At 40.1% G+C, this 18,487-nt stretch overlaps 1 protein-coding gene across 1 annotated transcript; it reads left to right on the forward strand.

Annotated features, from left to right (window-relative positions):
• Positions 1–1,257: 1,257 nt before the first annotated feature.
• Positions 1,258–3,737, forward strand: FGFBP1 (fibroblast growth factor binding protein 1). Its single transcript, XM_066316790.1, has 2 exons — positions 1,258–1,339; positions 2,616–3,737. Exon 2 carries the CDS (start codon positions 2,637–2,639, stop codon positions 3,351–3,353), a length of 717 nt encoding a protein of 238 aa, XP_066172887.1. The 5' UTR covers positions 1,258–1,339; positions 2,616–2,636; the 3' UTR covers positions 3,354–3,737.
• The last annotated feature ends 14,750 nt before the right edge of the window (positions 3,738–18,487 follow it).

Below are 18,487 nucleotides of genomic sequence, written 5' to 3' on the forward strand. Positions count from 1 at the left end.
ATTTTCCCCAAGCATATACAACAAATGCCTCGCATTTCTTCAGTAAAACCACCTGAAGCAACCAAGCTACAAAGAGGGATGTCTATGCCCAGCTCTGAATTTGTTTTTAGATTTATCTAATGCTTTTTCTTTCAATCTAGTCCTGTAATGAGCACTCATGATGTAACCCAAATCTTTATACACGCAAAAGTTGGCAGAGAGGGGGAAACACAGATCATTCCTGTACAGCTGAACCTTAGACTTCTCTGTCACTAATTCTGCAGGGGCTTGAATTTGTTTCTGAATTTTGTGCTTATGAACACTGTCCTAAATGCCTAAATGCAGTCATATAATCAGAGAATCCTAGAATGGTTTGGATTTGAAGGGACCTTTAAATACCACCCCTTGCCATGGACAGGGAAACTTCCACTAGACCAGTTTGCTCAGAGCTCCATCCAGCCTGACCTTGAACATTTCCAGAGATGGGAAGTCCACAGCCTCTCAGGGTAACCTATCCAGTGTCTTGCCACCCTCATCATAAAAAAAAATTTCTTCTTTATCCTAACTTTCCATTTTATCCTAATCTCTTTCAGTTTAAAGCCGTCACCCCTTGTCCTATCATTACATACCTTGTAAAAAGTCCGTCTCTGGCTCTCTTGTAGACCCCCTCTAGGTGCTGAAAGGCTGCTGGAAAATCTCACTGGAGCCTTCTCTTCTCCAGGCTGACTCACTTGCCTCAGTCTGTATTCACAGGAGAGGTGCCCTCTGATTAGCTTAGTGGTCCCCCTCTGGACTGGTGTTCCTTACTACTCAAATAGTTACTTACTCTGGGTGTTTAAAGCTCTTCAATACCATTTTTTGTGACACAAGGTAACAAAAAGTTTGAAAGGTAACTTTGAAATGCTTTGTGGAATTGTTTTCATTATCATCATCAAATTCTTCTAAACACAATGATAGTGCAACCTGTTGAGGGCACTGCAAGATACATCCCTCAATAGCTAGTAAAAAACATTTTAGAGAAGCTCATGATCTGAAAAAGTTCTTATCATTGTTCAAGAGGAGGGAAGGATTGGCTAAAGGAACACCTAAATTACACAAGCTCACCTTGTCACCCCCACAGCTGGGTGCTTTTTCTGTACTAAGAATGAGAACTGGCACTTTTCCAGGGAGGTGTGTCAGAGGTAAGTGAACATGGCACTGAAGTATCCTATTGTGTTGTAACAGTCTTTCTGGAGAGCCGAAGGTGTGTCCCTGCCTTTATAAACACCGCGCTGCTCTTCCAACCAGCTCTGGCTCCTTTGAAAGAGGGGAATTGCATCAGGAGTTGTGCTCGGGTGTCTCCGAGCCCTCTGCCAGGTATGTGCTTCAGTTATCTTACTTTTGCACTCTTCCACTTGCAGCAGAAGGTTACTGTCAAATCGTTTTACATTTTACTGTTATTGTTTGCTGTGTTTGCAACAGAACTGTGAATAAGGTTCCCTAAAGAGGGTTTATGGAGTGAAAATCTGTGTATAATATAAGGCGTGAAGCAAGTTGAGAGAGAACTAAGTGAAGCCTGCTCACATAAGCTGCTACCTGCGTATTCCACATTCTAAATTCACATAACTAAAGATATTTGCAGATTAAATGTTGAAACAGATTCTTTATTAGCATGGCTGCACATGAATTTCTGCTTTCTAACACAAAAATCTGGCTACAGAGATAACTACGATGGAAACGTCTAAAAAATACATTTGGGGATTTAATCATTAAAATGGTAGGTTTAAACCCCTCTCTGATCCTGAAAGCTGCTTTATAAGGGCAAACACCTACAGAAATAAGCATGCTCTGTGCAGATGCAGGGATCACCTTGATAATAATTTGCTAGCTAGCTATATTTCAAAACTAAAGTTGCACATTTTCTCTGGAATTTGGTAGCTTTAAACACAGCCCAGTACACTGCAGGTTATCTTCAACAGCAACAAGGTAGTTCTGTTTGTTTAGCAGTCAAGATGGAAAAGAATGCATCAATAGTTACTTTTTGCTGTCTGGAAAGACAATCATAACTTTTTCTCAGAGAAGATTTGAAATACTGGCATAACCAGTGAATTACAAGGATTTTCAGGATGCCTACAAAATAGTTTTACTCAACTTGAACCAAACAGTTTCTTTTCTGTCTGGCATATTTTTGAAGAATAGCCAGAGGTTGGAGTCAAAAATGCTTATGAGTAAGTTTAAAAAATGGGGGATTGTGGGAACAACTGCTTTGCTGTTATAATTTAAGATATCCATCTGAGATTGACAAATCCCAGGTTCAAATTCCTTCTCTGGCTGCAGAAGGGATTTTAATTAAAGTACCTCAGTCACTGGGCAGTTGCATGTCCTGGGAGTGATTCTTCTGTTCTCCATTGAATAGATAACAATGTAATTCAAAGTTACTCCATAACCTCTTACAAGGATAACTCATAATGGCATTTAAACCAGGTATTATTTAGACAAAGGACAGATCATTTTGCTGATAACATCACTTTAATTGGTACCAAAGAACAGTGCAATGCCCTGTCTGAAAAACTTCAACTCTCAAATAAAATACAGCATTAAGTGAAAATGTTTTTATCTTTTTTTTTTGTTTGTTTGCTTGTTTGCTTTGAAAGCAGATAACAAGCAGAACAGAGACCATGAGGATCAAAATCTTTGGACTCCTTTGTGTGTTGATGCTGGTTTCCCAGACGCTACTAGTCAACTGTGAAAGACAGAAGGAAAGAAAAAAGGGAAGACAAGGCATAGAACATGGTGGAAAACGACAAAAGGAATCTAACCAAGGAAATGAAAAAGGGCAGAAGTCAAAAGGAGGAAAATCATCTCCTAAAGGCAAGTTTGAAACCAAAGAAAACGCTGAGTGCACCTGGTCAGTGATGGACACAGATGCTGTTACTGTGCATGTACAGTGCAAGAATGGTGACAGTGAGTTCTGGTGTGAATTCTCTGGAGACCCTTCTAGCTGTGCACAGTATGCAGCAAACCAGAAATCCTACTGGAAACAAGTCTCTCGATCCCTAAAGAAGCAGAAGCAGATTTGTCAAGACCCCAAAAGTGTACTAAAATCAAAATTATGCAGAAAAGGCCCTCAAAGTGCTCACCTCAGATTGACTCACTCAAGCCTGCTAACAGCAGTAGGTCCTGCCAAAGAGAACACAATGCATCAGGAAAAAGAAGTTGTTCAGACTCCAACAGACGCCTCTGTGACTGAAAAAACGCTAGAACATAGTCCTCAAGATTGTGTTGAAGATGTAGATTACATTGACCAGAAAAAGGTGGCTGAGGAATACTGTCCAGAAGGTTTGCTTTCTTTCTGCAACTTTTTTATCACAATGGTCCAAGACAAACGATGCTGAGGAGCTGTATCTAAAGCTCTGAATCATGAAAGTCTGGTCTCTTTTAAGTTACTACAAACCATTCCAGATTTTATTCTCATGTTATATAGTGTATATAAGCAAGAAGAAGGAATATATTTTTCTGATTTTGTATATACACAACAGACTACTCTAACATAGCTGAAGATGTTCTAGGTGTTATGTATCCACAGATTGCTACCCAATGGATGTGTTACCAGTGGATGTTATGTACTCAGTGCAGAAGTGTATCAGTAATCTCCTTGGCCCTCTCCTGAGCTGTGCTAGCCAAAGTGATGAATTCAGTGCCATGCACTTCTTGGTTATGTACAATGCTTTTGACCTAAAAATTATTAAGAAAAATAAACTTCAAAATACATTAAAAGTATTCCCTGTGTGTGTGTGTTTTACTAGATTTCTCTGTAAAACCTAAACTTTTGTCAAAGAATGATCTTTCACAATGTCCAGGTGAAGTGTTTATAAAGTAGTTTTAAAAATACTTCTGCAGCTTTGCTGACTTCAGCTTTTGATAGCATGCTACATTACTGTTAGATTTTAATTATTGTAGTAATGAAGGACAGCAAGATTTTCTGATTTGTCAGTAAGCGTGCAAATCTTCAGTTTTTATTCCTACCAAAGGATGTCAGAACACTTTAAAAATATCAATTTCCTCTTTTCTCCTACAATCTGAAGCACAGTGTACAAACTTTCTGGTAGGGAAACAGAGACATGGGGAGAGAATGAGTTATACAAGTTGGTACGTAGGCCCAGGTCTAGATCCCTCATTCAACAAATAAAGAGCTCATGTTCAACACTGCCTGCATGGGTTTTTTGAAATTCCATATTCTTTTATCTTTTTGAATGGAGGACACTAATATTTTTCGGTTTGTTAAACTTAGTCTGTGTTTAAAAATCCAAACAAACAAACAAAATCCCACAATATAAAAACCCCACCCAGAACTCCAAGAACAAAGATTTTAGAAAAATGTAAAGCTAAATAATGACAGCTGGTCTTTGCTAATTTTTGAAAATTCATCTAGAACTGTAAACTACAACTTACGCTTTTCTTGTAGATCTGAGCACAGAAGTATGGTCTTCTGCTAGTGGTCCACTTGAGGAAATTTGAAATTTCATTAAAAACAATTTTCCTGATAATTTCTAGCAAATTAAACCTGCATTTCCATTCTCTTGAGAAAATGTAGCCTATTTCCTTCTGTTAATTTGTCATTGCTAGAATATCTTTAAGATGGGTAATTATGAGTTGAATATGGGATGCTGCAATTAGTCAGTCAAACTGTGTTTGAGAAGGATTCAGATGTATTTTACCAAGTAAAAATCACAAGAAATGAAGCAGATTCTTCTCACTGAAGTTGTAGTCTCTACATGCCCTGTGGAAACACTGGTTGTTAGCAAGCCATGCAGGATAAATTTGATTGGGCAGGTGCCCACAACAAAGAAAAATTCCAATAAAAAGGGGCATCCACACTAACATCTGTGAGGCTGGAAGACACAGCCATTTTGCTGCCAAGAAGGGTGGGAAAACAGTTACCAGCTCCTTATTATTACATAAATACTGACAGGGCAGGTAAGTTGCAACTGCTAGACACTTTGTGTATTGGCCTACACCCCTTCACATTAGGAGATGATTGAGATAAGTCAAAAATGCAGAGGAAATAGGAGCTTTATTAAGCCCAAACAGTCAAACACTGCAGTAATTAATTATTAATGTCTACACTGATATACAGACAACTTTTTATTAGTTCCAGATTATAACCAGAGCACAGGGCAGGCCTGACTTAAGAGGCTTACTTGCTCCAGATATTTTGGAAAATGTCCAATCCTACCTACCCTTATCTGCTGTTACTCTCGGGAGCACTATGGTGAGGGCTTTGTTGCCTGAAGCATGATCACTCTGCTCTGGGTTGCCAGAAGACACTGCTGTCCCTGTGGCTGCCAGCCAGCCAGGCACACCAGGCCACTGACATATCCCAGAGCAAATTCCAGCCTGGGATTCCAGAGCTATGAGTTACATCTCCAGGTGCAGGACTGTCAGCACCTGGACCCACGTGCTGGAGTTGCACGCTCCTCTCCAGGGATGCATTGTATTTCTTCTGCCTCATCTTCTTGTTTCCATTCAGGGCTGACTTTTATCTTCACATGTGGCTCTTTGCAGGAGGAAAACCTGCTCATTCTCAGCAGCTCATGGGTGCATTTCACCTTCAATGCAAGCAGTTGTGCAAGGACAGTGTGGAGCATCAGGAGAAAAAGGAGATCTCTGTGTAGCCTTTTTCCTCAGACGGTGGGCTGATGTGAGAGTGAAGGTCTCAAAACTGTCTCAGCCAAAGTATGAAATTTTTGACCTCCAGGAGTGTTTTGAATGTTCTTCAGAAGGGTGCATTTCAGAACAGCAGGGTCTGAGACAGGTGTATCTGGAGTCTAACTTCATTACAGTGTTCTATAATTGTACTGACCACAACTCTGTGGCTAAGAGGGTCTAAGGTCTCATTGCACTTGTCAAGCCTTGTGCTTTTTCAGCCAACATCCACAAAGCAATTGCTTGACAGCAATCACATAAGATTCTTTCTTTGGGGCATTTACAGAGTCACTGAAGTCAGTATAACTTGGGTGATAACAACATCAATAAAACATTTCCTGATATTGTTCACCTTAGGACCCCTGCTCATTATGGAAAAGTTCACAGCTGAGCTCTAGTGTCTGACTCCTTGTCCCAGGTGCACCAGTTGTTGTTGTGTCAGAATTTCATGTTTGAAGAACTTGATGGCAGTGACTTTTCTAACACCTTTTCCAGCAGGGCAGGCAGGACTGCAGTGAAGGAAAACAATGAATGGGTTTAAATTCTCAGTGTGTGGTCCATGTCCTCTGTCCTGCCCAGATTGAAAACCTACCAGTGTCAGCCTCCTCAGTGTTAACGTGGGTTATGGAAAAATCAGCCCTATTTTACACCTGGGGAAACAAAGTACAGGAAGGTTGGATGACCTTGACAAGCATGGGAAGAATATCAGAGGCTGGATCAGCAACAGAGGTGCAGAGTTCCAGTGGTTCCCTTCTCCCATGCCTCATGATTAGACCATTCTGCACAGGAACAGCATGGATTTGTTCTTGAAGATATCAAGCTGACTTTTAGTTATTTTAAAATTATTAGGAGTATCTTGGTGAAAAATTGATTACTTTCTAGGCAATATAGTTTGTTTTCCAGACAGCCCTGGGTGTTATAATTTGAATATTTTTGGGGAAAAAAATAGGGGTTTTGAAGAGAGGAAATTCATTTTCGCTTCAGAGATAAAGCTTCAGGGAATTTCTCTTCTTCTGCAATATGGAATACATATTGGTAAATGCTTTAGATGATTGATAATAATTTTAGAGGAACCCAACTCCCACATACTGCCATAAATTCTTAAACTCTCCTCAAACTTAGGAGAATCAAAAAATATATATATTTTTTAAAAGACAAGAGGCAAATTTGGAATTTTTCCAACAGTTATCTCCTAATGCATGATGGTTTTATATAGAAAAAGTTACATATTTCTTTTTATCGACTAGGAAATGGCAAGACATTTTTAATACCCAGCAAATAGCTCTGGCAGTGGAGCACTTCTTAAGAATTTGTAAAATTTCATCTCCTTGAAAGTTTCATTCATTACTATTTACTGCAGTGTATTTCATGCCCACTTTCATACACAATTTCATTTGAATGAGTTTCCGTTCCTTTTGCAACCTCCCTTATTCATTTACCACTTTGGCAACAGGACAGATTACATATCTAATCTCGTATGTTGCTGTACTACTCGAAGGAGAATGGAACCCAGTGACTCAACCTTCCTGCTTCCAGGAGCTCCCCACCCTCCTCTTCCCCCGAGGGGGCCAATGGGTATTTGCCACCTGATATCACCTTACCTGGAATTGACCAACCATAGCGGAGACTGTGTTCAGACAAGACACATTTCACACTGCCATGCTCCTTCTGTGTAGACAGAGCTGAACCTAGATAATAAATTCCCCTCCCTTTTCCACTTTTGCCTTGTTTTTTTTTTTCTGACGTTGCCCTGAGCAAGGCAGCTCAACACTTGTTGGTTGCTGCTGCACCTCACTCGTACCTTTGCTGGGTTGGCGTTCCAATTTAATGTATTATATAGTTAGTTCCTCCAGGCTATTTCAAGAGTGATACCGTAACAGGAATTGCTCAAAAGGGAAAATCCAGCTTCAAGAATGGGAAATTCAGCAAGTTCCAGCCTGCAGGGGTTCCTTGCAATCTTGTCACTTGGACGATGCTCCTAACGAGAACATGCATGTCCTCTGCCTGTTATCACCATAAATGCTGCAAATCCTAGGGCATTTCTGTGTTCTAACATCCTGGAACTTCATCCTGCTCCCTCCTTGACCAAGCAGGGGAACTCAGAACCCTAGCTGCAGTTATCACCTCTCTTCAAAGAGCCACAGAGAAGGCAGAATGCAAGGCTCCTAGTAAGGTTAGGGTTATCAGACTCTGAACACCTGGAGGGCTCAGAGGAATATCTGTGTCTCTCCTGCTCCTTCCATTGCTATTACTACAGTGAGACAATACATGTTCAGAGATAAAGAGAGTGGACTGGCCGTGTCATAAAGCTTTCTACCTGTTTGCAGAGCTTTGTAGCAGGAAATGATGCATGAGGGCCCAGTTTAGCTCTTAAACAAGGATTGATACATAAGGGATTTCTTTGGAAACATACTGCTATCCATGTAAAGTCTGTGTTTTATTTAGCCACCAGATTTTTTTCCAAACTTGTTTATCAACCCCCCCTGGTTTTTAAAGAAGTAATAATGAGTAAGTGGAAGAACAGTGAAATGTTCCCATCAAGCCAATGTTCCCTGCTTGCCTTGCCCACGGGTCATACCAGGCCCCATGTGGAAATTATAAACTTAATTAACCCAAAGCTCCCAGTCTCACACTGATTTCCAGGCAACAAACACACACATCAAAGGGACTTTGTTATATAATGAGAGCCTGTGATATGTTCAAAACCATCCACCAGTGTGCACATATAAGTGCTCTGTGGTGTTTTGTGTATGCCAAGGAAGAAAGTTGTTTCAGCCAGCCAGAACGTTTGATGTTTAAATTATTCTTAAAATGAAGGAATTACAATATTATCTGTAGCAGGAATGTACTCTATACATCCATAATATGTGCACTAATTATACGTAATAAGTGTGCTTAAATAATAGAATATAATTTAAATAATATGAGCTACCTTTACATCTTTTGCCTGAAGGTGCTGTGATCTCCAGAGTCACTCTAGAGGTGGTGTGGTTGCACTGCTTTTGGGCCACTCCACATCAGACCTCAACAGATGTATGTGCCATGGCAGCTTTGTTCCTACTGCTTGTTCAAAGCCTGCAGTCCTCAGTGCTCAGCAGGGAGGCCTCCAGGTAAGTGTTAAACTCAGAAATGCTCTATTCCTCACTCACATGTGCAAATGCCAGAGGAGAGAGCTAAAGAGTAAGCTCAGAGACAGACAGCATTTGGAACACTAGGGATACTGGATTTTGTGCAATTCCAGAGGAGATATTGTCTCCAAAGAAACCGAGGCACGTGGGCTGCATATGCTGGTGCAGATGGGGTGTTGGGGTTCACAGTTCCCCATCTGGGTTAGTGATCAGTTTGCTGCTTGCATGGGTTCTCTAGAGCTCCCAGGCACTCTCACTGCAAGTGAGGACATCAGCTGGTGATACCCTGGCCAATGTCCAGAGAGGCAATTACACTGTGCTGCCCAAGCTCTTCTTGGAATTTCAGTCAGACACAGCTTTCTTTGCTGTCTTAAACTGCTTTGTGCTCTGACTGTTAATACTCTGGTGTGCCTGATCTCATGTAGGCAGGGGACTGGAATAATATTTACTGAAGTCCCCTAGGTCTGAAGCAGGATCAGTAATTAAGGCAATTTTCAACTGTTATTTAGAGAGAAGATATTTAAAAAAATAAATTAAAAGTGATGGTTTAAAAATAAATGCAGAAAAATTATTGTTTTCAGAGAGGCAGATTTAATATTAACAATTAGAAACATAGTTTTCTTATCCGGTGGTTTTATCTTGAACATCTTTGTTCTTTATGTTTCATTGATACTACAATCCACAGAAGCCTATGAAAATGTGAGTATCTTTGCTCTCACCGTGCGAGTAAGGCTTAAAAACAAAAATTAAACCTGCATCAGCAGTTCAAAAGCCAAATTGCAAACACAAAGAGCCCCCAATTTATTATTACTGTAAAAATTTCTTTCAAACCTAATCTCATAAGGGTGATCCACAACTTTTGAGTACTTTACACTGTGAGGAGAGGGATAACAGGCAATCAAATGTGAGCAGTATTAGTAGAAGTTACATTTGTAAAGCTGACTTTTTCCAAAGAAAGGATCAAAAATGTACCTGCGAAAGAAATGTTAAGAAATGATCACATGAGATTCTGTGGAAGTGATGATTAAAGGTGAATAGTGTAATTTACAGAAAACAGACACTAGTAATGTAGGAGCTTGTGATCCTACCTGCATGGCTCATCTGATTTTGACCCTTAGTTGCTCCTGTAGACAGGTCTGGCAAGAGCTGACATTTCCATTAGTGTGCTGGCTTCACTTTCTGGAAGCATAGAAAGGTATTTGGAGATTAAAGCTGTCTTACTTTCCTTATACCACTGGTCTACATGTCACCCTTCCTATCTCTTCAATGCTGAGTTTGACTTCTCTTTGCGTTTGTGTTCCTTGAGTGGCCTTGTGTTTTCCTGCTGAGCTCCACCCATTTACAAGAGCACTGTTTTCAAGGACATATGTCTATTCAGAGCTAATGAAGCTCCCCTGGACTTGCATGAGCACAGCTCAGAAGTAGCTTTGGCTATCATTAGGATTAATTTTATAATTTGAAATAGCTACTGCAATTTACTATTGATGAGTAAGTCAGAAGAGGCCAAATAATTAGGTGCTTGCAAATAGAATTAATTGAAAAATTGAAAACAGGATCAAAGGAGAAGGTAGCAGAGGCCCAATCAATGTCCATCTCCCAACAGCTCTCTCCTTCCACACTCTCATATGTCATGTATTTTAGACCATGTCTTTTAGGCTTCTTCATGAATGCAAGACACAACTGCTGCAGGAGTTCAGCACACACTCCAGTCAATGTGACACCACAGGTACCTAGAGGTAATGTACTTGACCTGAGGGATAGGGAACCATTGTCTGCCTAAAAAGATCCAAATGTGTTCATTCTGGCTGGTTTTGTGACTGGGACACCCATGCAGTTATCATGGAGTGTTATTCCCACTCTTACGCTGGGGGCTCCTGATTTTTGCTGATGATGGGACTTTCTTAAGGGTGTCACTCTCCTGCAGCCCAAAGTTCAACTGATCATTGGTAGTGAGCAGTAGTGCAATCCAGTGGCTGCTGTCACAGTATTCCTCCTAACTTAAATACAGAAGGGAACAAACTTCACTGTTTTCAGCAGCGCTTGGAATGTTGGCTTTCTTTAGGCATGTTCTCACTAGTTTAAGTGTTCTTGTTACTGCAACTGGCTATGATGAGTTACTGCTCATCATAGTCACCTCAGATTTCATCCACCAACTGCAGGTATGCAAGAGACTACAACACATCTGGTGTTCATAAGAAACATCTTTGAGACTAGGCAATTTCATGGTCCTATTTTCTCTCCTTCATTTGGGGTGGTGCTGTTTCCAAATGCCTCTGGTTCTCAGAAGTCAATCAACACGCTCTAAAACATGACCTCTGAACTCCTAATGCCATAACAAAATATATTTTCATGGAGTCTGGGAGTCTCTGGGTTGATCCATCAGATGATGAGTTGGAGGGACCTGTATTAAGCCTCAGAGCTCTGATGGAAGCTGTTTAGTTCTCTTTCTCCTTTGTTCCATTTAGTCATATGGCACTAAATCACCCCACAGACATACTGGTGGTGCACAGAAAACAACAAATGAAGAGGCACAATCTGGGCAGTGCATCACAGTGCAGACCATTCAGGGGCTTCAGGGGCTCCAGACTGGAGTTATAAAAGAAATCTCTTTTGAAAATCATTGTAGAAAAACAATTACCAATGCTCCTATTGTACCCAGTTGATTTATTTCATATTGGATATGCATCTGTCTAGCAACAAGTAGGAAATATGAGCAATGCCTTCTTTATTCTTTCCAGAATCCAGTTTGCTTTACTGAGATTTAAGGAGATGTCTCACTGTCAGGCTAATAGGAAATGAAGTCTGTTGGATGAAAATATCATTACTGGTGAGCTGCTAGGTAAAGTTCAGTTTGGAAAAGGAGTGAGAAAATGCCCTTTTTCACCCAGTGGGAAATTCATGTGCCTCTTCTGAGGGCAGCATCTCAAAATCCATGACCAATGGGTGCAACAAATGATATAAGCCAACAACCCCAGTCACCACTGTGTGCAGACTTTTAAAATGCTTGTGCAAACCCCACAATTTTCTACACAATTTAAAAAGTTTCATATCTTTTATATCCACATTTAAATTACTGAAATCTGTATCTTGCAAGAAAGAACTCCCATGGCCTCACCGTTTCTTTGGATTTCTAGACTACATTGATAGCTCTGCCATATTCATCCTGCCTTGGAGGGGGAACATCACATTCCAAGGAAATCCCAGAGATGGAGGTTAGTCCCTTTCATACGTGAACTTTGCTTGTGCTTCCACTGCAAGGAAGACATGAATTCAAGTCAAATACCTTTGGAATACACCTCAGTTATTACAAAGCTGTACATATAAAATATTGGCACTCACCCAAATTTTTGGAAAAATCAAAGAGCAGTAATATAACAATAGAGTCTAGTGGTATCTGGTGCTAGAGATTTCATTTAATGGCTATTCCTATGAATAGGTGGATCAGATATGTAATGAAATATTCAGTCACTCCCAAGTCTTCAGTTTAGTCAAAAGCCTACAGTTATTCACTACTCTTTCATTCTCTATCATCTGTCAATGAAGAAAGATGAAGTGCCTCGGGACCTGAGGAACGTGTTTGATTGCATGTAACCAAATATTTGTTGTGCTTAGTTACAAGCAGCAGTACAGAGTGCCCTAATGGGGCAAGGTGTTGGTGCTTTGGATCAGCAGCAGCAAGACCTCGGAGAGGAATAAGATGGGAAATAATGAGCAGCAGCAGAGCAACAGTAATGGTCATGCTGAGCAGGGTTGCAGAAGGCAGGGGGACAGGTTGCATGGGCTCAAACTCACCAGCAGCCCTGCACAGGCACTCCTATCCTATCTGAGGATGTTGAATACCTTGTTTGCTAGTAATAGGAGAAACCTGCTACAATAAAAGACCTGCTACAATAAAAATGGGGGGAAAGAGAAATGTACTGCAGCATGATTTTCCTTTGCAGAAATAAACCATAAGACCAACGTGCATGGTCTTACCTGAACTTCACCTATTTTTCATCAAGAAATGTAATCCTGGATTTCTCCAAGAACTGCAGCATTGACCCAGGATTCTGGACACCTCATAGTTTAAACATAGCTGAGGGAAACCACAATGCATAGTATATTAATGTATTTTGGACAGACTTGTGTCTCTTCACGTGCCTTCTTCAACCACAATTAAGTATGTTACTTTTCTTAGAGGAAACAGAGAGCAGAGACAAACTCACAGCAGCTCTAGGAGTGTGTGACATCAATGCTAATCTTATCTGTGCTTCTTGCAGTTTGGACACGTGCCTTTGATGTGTGCCATTGTCCAAGGTCCTATAGGTTACAGGTTGGGTTTCTGTTACTGCTGTGTTACTTCATTGAAAGACTTACCCAAAATAACCCTATGGCTTGCAAGAAGCTTACTCTCCACAGAATCTGCTGATTGCAGAAAATTAAAAAAATTATAACTGAAGCTGACAAGTCAAAATCCAACATTAATCAGCTTTTGTCTGCTTAGTTCTATAGGCAGGAAAAGAGCTGTTACCCGAGGCTATCTTGCAAATTTTGCAGGCAGCAACATCCCATGGAGCAATATTTCTATAGGGAACCGTTTGTTCTGTTTCAGTTGGTAACAAGAGCTGTGGTTTTGTTGAGACCTGTGTTAACATACTATATCCGTGACAGGGAAATACATAATTACAAAATTAAAAGTTCTTTATTACACTAGTCCATCATCATAATTAGTAATGAGTATATATTACCAATAAATATGTACTATTTCATTCAAGCAATCATTTTTTCAGTTAAACTCACTGCATTTTCTGACCATCAAAAAAATGTGGGTGTTTGGAGAGCTTTGCTGGCTGCTAAGTGTGAAAGTGGTCAGAGAAGCTGGGTAAATCCTCCTCTCCTCCAGCTGTACTTTCAGCTACAGGGTGCATGGTGAAACCTCTCGGAGATTTCAACACTTCTACCAAGCACTGACTTTTCTAGGGCAATCAAAAATCCTGGCAATCACACAGGGAATAAAATTCACCACTGCCAATGATGCATCATATTTCTTCACTCGTCCTACAGCTCTTTTTTCTGGGAAGTGCTGGGTCTCTAGTGACAGGGCTCCTATCCAGCCACTGGGGGCCTTTTTTCCTGCTGTGGTTCTTGCTTCCTCTTCCTCAGGTTTGAGCTGCTTGAGCAGGCCCAGGGAATGGCTGATGCTCTCCTTCTCTGGGTAGTCTCCCACTGTCAGCACTGCTCTTGGCAGTGGTGCTCATCAGGAATCCTGGCATGCCAGAGATTGAGGACATGAAAGGCTCTGCTCCATCTGCGTGTGTGGGGCTGGGCTCTTTCCTAGTTGGACTAGGAACTGGGGACAAAGCAGCACAAAAGGCTGGGCTCTGCCTCAGTAATGATTAACTGGAATATCCCTGTCAATAGTGACCGGGGTTTTAACTGAATTCAGGTAACAACAACATCCTTATCTCTGGGTAGGGATATTTTGCAGACTCTGCCATGGGTTCATTGACCCGCAGGTGCCTGTCAAATCACGGGACAGCCCAGGGGTTAATATTCTGTACAAATCACCTGCTGCTGAAAATAATACAGGGAGTGATACAGGAATAATTTCCTATTCATTTTAAATTTACTACATCAAGCTTTATCACGTCAAGTCGTGATCACAGTGACCTTTCCTGAACTAATTGAAGAGTATGTTAGTGAAAAGAGTGAAAGGCAATTTTAGAGAAGCAGACTGGAATGTTTCTACCGTGGGACTGTATGATTTTTGATATTGTTATTAAAAAGCAATTACCTTTAAACTGGCATGATTTGTCATGCCGAGATCAAAATCAGTGATCTCCCAATAAATTATCTCTGCTCCTGTGAGACAATATTGTGAAACTGTGAACACAAACAGTCCAAACCAAAAGGACATCAAATATTAAGTGATTTTTTTTCCTTTTCTTTGAAATGTAGATCATCTCTTTTTGGCTTCAATGTTCGATTATATCCCACAGTCCATGTGCTGTGCCTTCCATTTACCTTACTTATGGACATCTCTGTTTTACTAAAGAACTGAACAAAACCAACATAAACAGGAAAAATGTGTAGATTTATGGCCAAGTGGAACACTTGAGGAACATTTGCAGAACACAACTGTGGCACTTGAGCAGGGTTGTGAAGTTACAGGTGACTGTAGAGCATCATCACATCTACAGCTATGTTTTCATGATTTTCTGTGCTTCAACTGAGTATTCAAATCAGGAAATAACTCAGGCATTAGTAAAGAGGTCTTTAATTTCTCAGGATTACTCTTTTTTTCCTGGTAAGTTGAGACAGAGAAATGTTGATGCTGGTGAAATCTTTTAGGCTTTAAGGAAGGTTAATAAGTAAAGCTTGATATATATAATTTTTACTTGAAGGTGTATTACTGTGTAGAATTCTTTTCCTCAAGGAGGATGGAGTGACAAAAGGTATGAATTGGAAAAAGGTCAGCTTCTTATAGTTCTATTAAACTAAAATATTTGGGCTAATAATTAAAGGGGAAAGATATTTTGTAATCAAGTAACCATGGTCCAATGATAAGAGAGTATTCTGCTGTAAATTTGAAAAAAATCTTGCCTACTATAATGTGATGCCATGATATTACATCATGAAAAATATTGTGGGAAATAGATCGAATGAAAGATACTTGAAAGAGGGGTTCCTTGAAACATCCCTGCAGCCAAGTATTTTAACTACAATGTCCACCCACTTCTGCTGGTTATTATAACAACTGGGTTGGTTTTACATAGTAGAGAATTGGCCTCTCAACTTTGCCCCAGCAAACCTGTGAATACTTTCTGTAATCGTGTTATTGTAACACGTTACTGATAAACACAGTAAAAGTTGAGACTGCGTTTCAGTCTACCTGAGCCAGTTAAGGGGCCACAGGGAATACAAGATGAATCTCTGCATTACAGAATAATAGTAATGAATGGTGAGGGTGCAGAAAAGAGATACAGGTTTTAACAAATGTATCATCCTGAAATGTTTACAAAGGTTGATCTCTCTAATTCACCAGGAAAAGAGCATGAGAATTGGCTGGATTAAGAATCCCTATCAGGAAGAGAAGTTGCCCTCCCCCACAGAAGAAATTATCTTTAACACAGGATACAAGAGGAAGTTGTTAGCATCTAGAATAATCATAGAATGAGTCATGGGATGACCTGAATTGGAAGTGACCTTAATGATCATCTAATTCCAACTTCCATGCCATGAACAGGGACACCTTTCACTAGGCCAGAGCTCAGAGCTCTGCCCAACTAGGCCAATATAGGGAAATTATAAATTAATTTTCAGTAATGGTGGCAGGCAATTACTGGAACAGCTGGTGATCAAAGTGCTTCACTGCTTCGTGTTATCAGAGAGCATGAGACCAGCGCTGCTCTGCAAAAGTTGAGTTAACCAAAGCACAATTTGAGGATAAAATAGAGGTTTGTCATAGAATGCAACTAAAAAGCTGTATTATTCATAAGATCAGTTTAGGCATTATGATAACCCTTCTGATCTTAAAATTATAAAATATCAGCTTATCATGCCACCTATTCAGGCAGGAAATCTCAAATCTGAAGATTAAATTGTTTGCCCAATGTCCCGTAGCAAGTCCCTAGTAGACATAGAAATTAATCCCTGCCTACGCAAAGCATTCAATACAGCTACAACTCAAACAAAAATGTAGTTGATTAATGAAAAAAAGACTTGAGCATACTAGGACCTGCTTAAACTTATCACACCATGTATTATTATTTTACTTCTTCACATAAAGCAGCCCCACATACCATGTATCAGCAGGGTCTGATATTACTCAAGAAAATTTGGAACATAAAGAAATTTTGAGACTGTAACTGTCTTCCAGCTTCCCATTTTTAGTAGAATTTTTAGCACAGGGAATGAGTAATCTGAATTACAATTGTGTTTATTTCTATACTTTATCTCTGTCTAGACTTCTTAATGTTCCCTAGTGTAAACCAAGTACATAACCACAAACTGGTGTTGTTGAAAGTCTGACTTAGGGAAGCAAATCTGGCTCCTTCTGGTCACCTAACATTGGATGTAGCCTATTATAGCACAAAGTTATGCTCTTTGTAGGGCCTCATCATCAAGAAGTTTATCATCCATCCCAGTGTGGCTGCAAATGACTGTTCAGTGAGTGACACAGCCCTCTGTGTCTGACCCACAGAGATCATAACTTTGCTGCTGTTTTCAGGCCAGAGGCCTTTTGTTCATTCCCTGAAGGTTCAGAACTCAGCTGCAGAGGTGCCAGGTCTAATTGTAATAGAGAGCTATCGATTTGATTAGTATTCCAAGAAAAGTAGGAATGGAAAACTGTTTTCCCCCAGAGTTTTCCCGATCCTCAGCAAACCAATATTGTCATTTTCTTGCATTGACTAATTAATTTCTAGATTCATTGAGAAACCACTCATCCACTCCCCATTTTTAAGCTACCCTTTAAGCTATTTAAGGCGTAAATATAATTTACAGCCATTGCATTTTTCCTCCACTAGGCCATAGGAAAGAAATGGTAATTTTTTTTTTTCCATGGCAGTTCCATACACAGTTTTGGCTGTGCTCCTATAACTAAACTGGGAAAAAAAAAGGCCAAAAATCTAAGCAAGTGTGGCATGTGCAGAAAAAAGAAAACCCTAAAGCAAGCAAATGTGATCTCAGTCTTGGAAATTCAGGCAATCAACAGAAAAAAAATATATGAAAAAGAGTAAGCAGATTAATAACAATTTATTTTTCTCTAGCAGAATGCAGATTTTCTAATTCACTGCATTTGATAAGCTCGAAAGGCTTCATTATAACACAGTCAGTTCCAGAAATCATCAGCAAATTTTAGGGCTGTGGCTTTAGATACTCAGAAATGGGTTGTGAAATGATAATTTTTAAATATTCTGTGAAAACCTTTTATTTGCTGCATTTGAGAGGATGCTCAGATTTCCTTTGCTGCTTTGCAATATTTCTCACAGGGAAATACGTTTGAGGTTAATTTTATGCAACTTTATCCATCCGGAAGCTAATTTTATGAATCTGAGCTGATAATCTAGGAAATTTTCATAGGGAGTGGTGAGAGATAAGGATCTTGTGTTGGAGTGCACATCATCCCTATTGTGCTGCCCTCACTGCTGCAGAGCAGGGTAAGTGCTTTCAGGAGGTGCCTGGTTTGTCCTTTTGTTTATAGAGAAAGTCTGTACAACCAGCTGACTAACCTTAAATAGCAGGAATCCTATCTAAAGTATTTAGCATGGATTTTCCCCCTCTCTGCTCTACTCTCCCTCCATGCACACCCAAATCCCAGTAATTAAGTGAATTGGGGGATAAAGTAGCTGTATTGCTGTGAAATACGCTGGTGTGGAGCACATGCTGCCCTGTGTGCTTCTTGGGTCTTCAGATTTGGGCAATCACTGCCTCATGAGAGAGGAGGAACAGCGAGAAGGCAGCTGTCTTCTCCTGCTCCACAGTGCAGTGCTGAAAATAAACATGCTCTTCAAACTAGAAAGCTTTTTTTCCACTAGATATAAGATTTTTTTTTTTTTTTGTAAGCAAGGAAAAAGTATTATCCCAGACTATTTGCCTTTCTTGGTTCATCAGGAATTTAATGAAATTTCTGTTGGCAAAGCAGAGGGATAACCACTCAGACATACAATTTGTTTTTAATCTTTTCACCAGCCTTCATATTTTACATGCAAAGA

Source organism: Sylvia atricapilla, chromosome 4, assembly GCF_009819655.1.
Source record: "Sylvia atricapilla isolate bSylAtr1 chromosome 4, bSylAtr1.pri, whole genome shotgun sequence".
Taxonomy (NCBI): Eukaryota; Metazoa; Chordata; class Aves; order Passeriformes; family Sylviidae; genus Sylvia; species Sylvia atricapilla.